This window comes from Mugil cephalus, chromosome 20 (genome assembly GCF_022458985.1).
Source record: "Mugil cephalus isolate CIBA_MC_2020 chromosome 20, CIBA_Mcephalus_1.1, whole genome shotgun sequence".
In the NCBI taxonomy this organism is placed as follows: domain Eukaryota; kingdom Metazoa; phylum Chordata; class Actinopteri; order Mugiliformes; family Mugilidae; genus Mugil; species Mugil cephalus.
The window spans coordinates 6,309,018-6,316,813 of NC_061789.1; the positions used below are offsets into that span (position 1 = coordinate 6,309,018).

The following is a 7,796-nucleotide window of genomic DNA, read 5'->3' on the forward strand; positions in this document are numbered from 1 at the left end:
GGAGGGAGGCGGTGCTCAGAGGCGCACACTCAAACAGGGCCCCCGCTGGTTCAAGCGAGGATAGGGACCGTCCTGAGCTGAACTCAACGTTACAAATAGAAGCTGCGGCATTCCAAGTGGAGCAGAGTGGAGGTGCGCCGCGCCGGTGATAATATTAAGTAACAGCGCCGAGTGGGTCCGCGGCATTAGAACCAGAGAGGGAGGCGGAGAGACGCGCTTCTCGGTGAACCGGACGAAAACACGCTCGGACGGAGACGCGGACGGAAAGCATGCGCACCGGCGGAGACGAGTGATCAGTCTATACGAAGGTACTTTTAATTGTTCCATCTTTCTGTGTATTAAATTGGTTGATATTAATTGCATCGTTTAATCCTTTTATGGGATTATCAGGAATGCATTTTATTCGCTCGTTTGTGCATTTTCTACTCAACGACAACAATAAGAAAAAAAACATTTAATTTTAATATAAATAAATGACGTTTCGCTTAAGTCACAAACTTGTCCAAAACGCGCCGTAACAGCTTGCGCAAGTGTCAATCTAAGTGTAATGCATGAAACATGAGTCAGGTCTGATCTCGTAGTTAAAAACAGCCGACTGGGAGAGCAGCAAGTCTCTTGTCAAACATGTGGGTCAGCGCTGATGGGGAAAGTGAAGCGGCAACACCGGAAACCGTTTATAAAATTAGGTTAGTGGAGTCTCACCAGAAGAACAATTTAAAAAATAAAAAACGACAGACGGAGTCAAATTAAAAACGAGCAACGCACCAATCAAAGACAAATGTCTGAGGTTAAATTCAAATGTAGGTCAAACTCTGACAATCGAGGTTCGTTTCGACTTGTTTCTACAGTTTATGGAAAACGCCCCGAGTATAAAGTCAAAGCCAAATGCCTGTTATGGCTCATTTAGTTTGTGTTTATAGCGCAACGACTCATATTGAATGAATGTATGTATGGGGCTCGCAAGGTTGGAGTTGCTCTGGTTTCACTGGAGATGTAATTCGGTTACATAATATTGTGTTGTAATGGCTGTTGCGTAAGCGCTAAACCTCGCTTCTCCCTGATTCTCTTTGGCCGCTAGGTGGCAGTGTTGCTTCGTTCTCAATCCCCAGCGATCTCCAGTGAGCGTGCAGCTCCCCGCAGTGGTTCTCTCTGCTCATCAGTTAGTTATGTTTGAGGAAGACTCCCAGGAGATGAGGGGACAGCAGGACGTGGCTGCGCTCCACAACATGGAGTCACCTGTTGCAGCGGCTTCGAGTGGAGGAGGAGGAGGAACAGGAGGAGGAGGAGGAGGAGGAGCGCCTTTGTCCTTCACAGACGAAGCCGTGTCCATCCTGACCTCCAGCGGCCTGTTGGCGCGCTCCCTGCTGGGTCGCAGCACGGCCATCAAACGCAAAGAGAGTCCGTCGTCCAGCATCCGACGCAAGCGCGAGTTCATCCCCGTCGACAAGAAGGACGAAGGCTACTGGGACAAGAGGAGGAAGAACAACGAGGCGGCCAAGCGCTCGCGGGAGAAGCGCCGCGTCAACGACATGGTCCTGGAGAGCCGCGTGCTGGCCCTGCTGGAGGAAAACGCCCGCCTCCGGGCCGAGCTCCTGGCCCTGAAGTTCCGCTTCGGCCTCGTCAAAGACCCCTCCAACGCCCCGATCCTGCCTCTCACCACGGATCCGCACCACGCCCCTCAACCCATGACTCCTCACTATTATCTCCACAGGGGAGACGGAGGCGCCTCGGCACCACACCCCCACCACAACCACGCGGGCCCGCTGAACGTCAGAGGCACCAGGGACGCCGGGAACATGTCAGAGGACTCCGGGTTCTCCACGCCGGGTGGGTCCAGCGTGGGCAGCCCAGTCTTCTTCGAAGACCGGCTCAGCGACCACGGGAAACTGTCGCCCCACAGGGCGGAGGAGCTGGGCTACGACCTCCACCACTCGCCCGCCGACGTCCACCACGCGTCGGGGCTCAGCGCCGAGAAGCTGGACCAGGCGGAGACCTTGAAGAACCTTCCCCACAAGCTGCGCTTCAAGATGCCGGGGAGCGGCGACGGGGGGGACGACCACAGACGCAGCCCCGCCCACCCCGCCGCGGGACGGGAGGGCCCGAAGGACGCCGGCAAAGGAGCGGGGCGGGCGAAACGGGAGGCGTTCACGCCGGCTCCTGGCTCCAGCACGCGGAGGGGGAGGAAGGCAGCAGGAGAGGGAGGCAGTCGCCTCAGTACAACGCTCCGAGCGGCGCCGGCGGCTACGGCGTCCAGGCTCCGCCCACGCAAGGGCAAACGGAGGTACGGCATGAGAACACTTTCCTGAAGTCGCAGCTCTGCTCTCTCACGGAGGAGGTGGCGCAGCTCAAGAAGCTTTTCACAGAGCAGCTCATGTCCAAAATGAACTGAGGAGCTGGAAGCGAGGCGCCGCCTGGACGTTTAAGGACAAACTCTTAGCGTTAAGAGAACCGAGGAATCGCGCACAAGCGCGGGAACGTGCGCAATGGACATTCAACTGTTGTTTCTATCTCTTACATTGTATTATATTGTAATAAATGTCTTTAAATGCTTATAATCTACTGTCTAACAACTACTTGATCAACACTGCTCAGGCTGGGAGTCTTATCTGTAATAATAGTTTCTTTATTCCCGTACACTGTGACGACTAAAAAACCGCACACACCTGCTCACATCACATCACATCACATCACACCACGGAGACACAACAGGTCCCGGCGTTAAATTCAGCCGGACGTCGGTTTAATTAGAGGAGGTTTGACTTACACCCGCAAACAGAGGCCCAGGTATCAGCTCTCTAAAGGCCACAACAAACATGTTTTATGTGTCACTCGACTCGTGTCCCAGAAAGAAAAAAAAAAAAAAACACTGTAACATGCACTGTGCTTTTCTTTGTCGTCTCGCCCGGTTTGAGTGTATTTTATCACTTACCTGTCGTCTGTACTGAGGTGGTGAATTTAATGTCTGCTGTCTGTCCGTGCGTTTTCATATTAAAAATAAATCTTGGCTCAGCAACGTGGTGGCGGAGTTAATCACTGGATGAAGTTGCAGTCTGACAGTGGCACACATGAACTCTTAAGCTACTAATAGTAGGTGCGTTGATCTGCATCATGGGAACTGTAGTGGCTATTAGCTGCATATTTATGCCTATCCAAACCTGCATAATAGCCAAATATGTTTTAATAATAGAGTAATAATTGCAAATAATTATAATACTTAAAAATGAGGGGGAAAAAAAGAGCAGCTCATATGATTCATGCTTGAGGCTGGACGGGTAAAACGATTAGTAACAAGGATGGAAGCATCTGAATAAAGCATAGACGCAGCATTTAAACGATCACAGGGGAGAGTACACGTGAAAATCTTCGACCGAGTGCACATAAAGTTAATGATATAGGAATAAACCACCTGCAGAAAATTAGTTCAGAGATAATGGCAATCACAGCAGATCACAAGATAGCGTGTGCATAAATGTGCAGACTTTACAGTTTCTGCGTAACACTTAGGTAGGAATGTTACACAAGCGCTCTTTGAACCAACAGATCCTGCGTTGGAGAATGAGAGAGAATGCAAAGACCAGCAAGTGCTGACAAATGCAGGCGGCAGGAGGACAAGGAGGAGGAGGAGGAGGAGGAGGAGAGGAGTCGTGCACTTGGCAGCCTCCTCTCCCACGGTCGCTGCAGGCGGCGAGACGGCCAGCCAGACAGACAGAGACGGTGTCTGCCGTTACTCAACGGCTCAATTAGAGCCCTGAACGACGCGAGGGCTTTAATTACGACGGCTCGAGGAGAAGAGGGGAAAGAATAACGGATGGCGTCAAGTGAGACGGGTCAATGCAGCCCAGCCACAGGCAGGCGGGCCGACGGTTCCCGTGCGGCTTCGCGATCTGGAACCGCACACTTTTCGTCAGCAGGGGGCGACAGAGACAACATTTTCAACCGTTGAGCCACAGAGTATCCGTTTCACCTTTTCACCACAGTATAGTAATCACAGTATGGATTACTGTCACGTTTATCGATCGTGTTTTTTTTAGCCAGTTAGTTGGCATGAGCGGGATGAGTGATGTGCATTCGGAAGAAAGTGTAAGGAAATAAATAATCGGTGCATTAAAGCCATTTCAATTTAAGTCGTTTTTTTTTTTTTTTTTATTTCGTTAACCTTAATGCTCAAAGTATTTATTCTTAGTTGGTATCTATCCTCATCATTGCATCACTAAAATAGCTTTTAAATACAGTGAAAAAGGAGGAGGATCAAACGTAGATGCATCCTGCGTCACAATGACCTCTCTGTAACCTTATGAAAATGCAAGCATAGGTATTCTGGTTTTGCCTCAAACTCTGCCTAAGAAATGAAATAATAATAATAAAATATATATATATATATATCAGTTAGAAACATCAGCCTTTAAACAAGTAAACCGAAGGAGCCCGAGGTGAAACTGAAAGGTAACGAGTTAGAGGAGAAGCAGAGGCTGCAGGTGTGGAGACCAGGAGGGATTTAATGAATCCACTGCAATTGCGGTGCCGTTACTCCATCATCCTCACTCACATCCACTTAACCAGAAAAAAAAACATGTAAATAAATAAATAAATAACTACAAAAAAAAAAAGAGCACAACCCCCTCTTTCGCAGCCCCGTTTTTTTTTTTTCTCCCCCTAGTGAAAGGATAAAGCCTGTTGCTAGGCAGGCAGTGCGACAGTTGCCATGGGAACGCTTGCAGACATAGCTGGAAGTGGAGGGGGGAAAGGTTGGGTTAGGGTGGGGATAAGGATGGGGTGCAAAAAAAAAAAAAAAAAAGAGAGAGGGAGAGTGATGCAGACAGACAGGGAGAGAGAGAGATCCTATTGAGGGAGAGGGAGGGGGAGGGGGACTCAAGTTCACGGCCAAACCTCCTTCAGTTCCTTCGTCTCCTCGAGCTATAGAAGGAAACAAAAGAGGTGCAAGGAAGCAGAGGGCCGTTTATAGGTTAAAACCGAGGATCCGCGCTCGGGGGTTACCCTCCGGACGCGCGGCGCGACAGAAACAACAGCTTCGAGCAAAAACTTGGAAGGAGACAGGGCGTTTCAGAGAAACAGAAGAAGAAGAAGAAGAAACGCTTCAAGGAGACAAGACAGACAAACTGTTACGGGTACGACTCAGAAATGTGACAGCGAAACGTGGATCGCGTCTTTTTCTGAATGTGTGCGCCCAAGAGAGGAGGAGTCAGCCTTCAGGGCTTTCATTGCAACTCCCAGATTTAAATCAGTGAGCAGATAACGTACAGTACGGTACCTTCACTCAGAGACACAGCGAACAGACCTGAAGCATCACAGTGTCTGACAGCTCTCTGACAAACAGTTCCCTCACTTACAACCCAAACTGTAACGTGTGCGCCGTGTGCCTTCGTTCCCTCCTCGTCAGCTTTTATTAAAGCGAACGGCATTCTCCCATAGGCGGCCGTCGGAGTGTTTTTATTCGAAAGCAGCGGGACGGCGTTTTAAATCAGAGATTAACAATACCAGCTCAATGCCAGCCCCCCTCCCCTTTTAGCTCTTTGTGCGTTCTCCAGACTCCATGCCTGGCAGCGCGACACGCGTTCCTGTCTGTGATCGACGTGAATCAAAAACACGCGCCTCGATTACACAACGTGTCCCGTCCAGAGGAGCTGGCTCAGGAAACCGGCTCCATTCAACCAGGAGGAGATGAGGAGATGTGGGATTCTGCGGCAACACAAGAGGCAGACGCTGTGAGGCCTGTGAGGCCTGTTACCCTTAAACCCCGTTGAAAATGCCACTTGAGTTCATGCAGCAATCACAAAACTCTCTCCATGTTTTGCCTCCATTACATTTACTTGACAACTGTTTTGCAAAAACAGTGCATCTTTGTCATTTAACTCTTAAATCTGGACCATAATTAGGAGTTTGTGGTGGTAAAGCACTCGAGGATATTTACCACTAAGGCCTCAGAGCTGAGATGTTCTGGGTTTGAAGCTACCGAGGGTATGAAAATGTGGAGTTTGCCATGTGTCCTCTCACATGCACGTTAGGGGTTTATCTGTGATTCTAAATTAGCCGTCCAGGACGTGCCCCACCTCTGGCCGACGGGCCGCTCCTGAGACCCTCTACGACAGGGGCGTAACGCTCATTTTTAGTTCAGGGGCCACACAGCCCAGTTTGAGACCGGTGACACAATACAGTATTAACCAACTCAGAATGTTTCCCTTTGTTTTAGTGGAAAAGTGTACATTATAAAAGTGTTTACATTTAACCAACTGCACTATTACAAAGAATTTATTAAACAAATGTTCACAACTCTTACTAAAACTTTGTGAACCCTAGGAATAGCCGTCACCTTTATTGGAAAATAGCAGTTAATGTCTTCTATGTAATTTTTGCACTTTGCAAATTCATCGCACAGGCCAGATTAGACCCTAATCAGGTTGTAGGACACCTGTGCTCTACAAGATGAGGGGTTATAGAAAGCGCAGGGATGGGGATTTTTTCTTATAAAACTGGTAGAAGAATATCATAATTAACATGACTTACTAGCTCTCAAGTTCATCTTGTGTTTACTTTTTTGTATCTTGATTAGATGCTTCTTGTTTGATGTTGCTTCCTGTTAAAAGCAAGTTTTTACTTCGCCACTGCTTCATTTCACAATAAATAAAAAGAAATTTGTGGCAGCAGGAGCTATTTTATATTTATCCCAGGCGGCGGTGGCGGCGGATCTATGATTTCATACTTTATTTAATCTCAATCTTCGTTCGTATGCAAAGTCTTTATCTGTGATGTAACTGCCAGCTCCAACGGTCAGACAAATGAAGTGGTGGACGGTGACGCTTTTCTTCGATGGTGCTCAGAGAGCGTTACACATTCACTCATTCACCTGTCGGTAATATGCTTAGAAAACAGACAGAAAAGACCTGCAATCTCTAGGTCAGGGCTGCATTAACACAACGAACTCATGTCCACCTGTCGTACTCATCCACTTCCACTTGGTGTCCAACGTCCACTGAAAACACCTCTACGTCAATGAATTTCGATACCACCGATTTCCTTTCCGACCCGATACGAGGTAAAATTCAGGCTGGTATCAGCGATACCGATCCGATGGTAAACTTTTTTGGTAAAGTAGCGTATTTCAAATCATAGCTTCATAAAGAATACAAGACATCACAGAGTATAAAGACATGGTATCGGAAGTATCGATATCGATACATGCTCTACCTACGAGCATCGATTGAAACGTCACATTTTTACATATTTAACCTGCACAAAAGACAAGTGCAGAAGCTAAGCTAAGTTACATCTGGACACCGTTTGCCACTGTTTGCCGTCGCTGTGCTTCTGTTTATCAGTGGATTCGTCTAACTACAGGCTGGAACGCAAACAAGGATCAACCGAAATGTCAAACTGCTCCTCGGACTCCTTAAAGCTCGTCAAACAACAGAGGAAACACACAAGAGGCGGCACGCTCTGAAAGTCACACGGGCCTGTTGGACAAAATTTGACATCTGACTTCCCCCGTATCACAAGTGAAATTTAAAACAGGTTCTTTTTTTTCTTGTGTCATTGCTAGAGGCTTGGTTTCTGTGACTGTTTCCACTCTGTGCTGCGTTGTTTTTATTTTTTTTATGTCTAGTAACCTTGTTAAGGCTGTCACGGGCCTCCATCTGACTGAGACCGGCCCTGAACGCGGAGCCCCGCCCACTCCGGCCCCGGCTCCTCCCCCTGCGCTCCCCTGCATCTCCTCTCCTGCAACTGGATTTGAAGGCGAGGAGAGAGGGAGGGGGCAGAGGCGAGAGAGAAACAAAAAAAAC

The 7,796-nt window shown here is 48.4% G+C and overlaps 1 protein-coding gene across 1 annotated transcript; it reads left to right on the forward strand.

Moving 5' to 3' along the window:
- nfil3-6 (nuclear factor, interleukin 3 regulated, member 6) lies at positions 1-3,017 on the forward strand. The gene is made up of 2 exons (XM_047571602.1): positions 1-308; positions 1,079-3,017. The coding sequence occupies exon 2, from the start codon at positions 1,167-1,169 to the stop codon at positions 2,304-2,306; it is 1,140 nt and encodes a 379-aa protein (XP_047427558.1). The 5' UTR covers positions 1-308; positions 1,079-1,166; the 3' UTR covers positions 2,307-3,017.
- Positions 3,018-7,796: the final 4,779 nt, after the last annotated feature.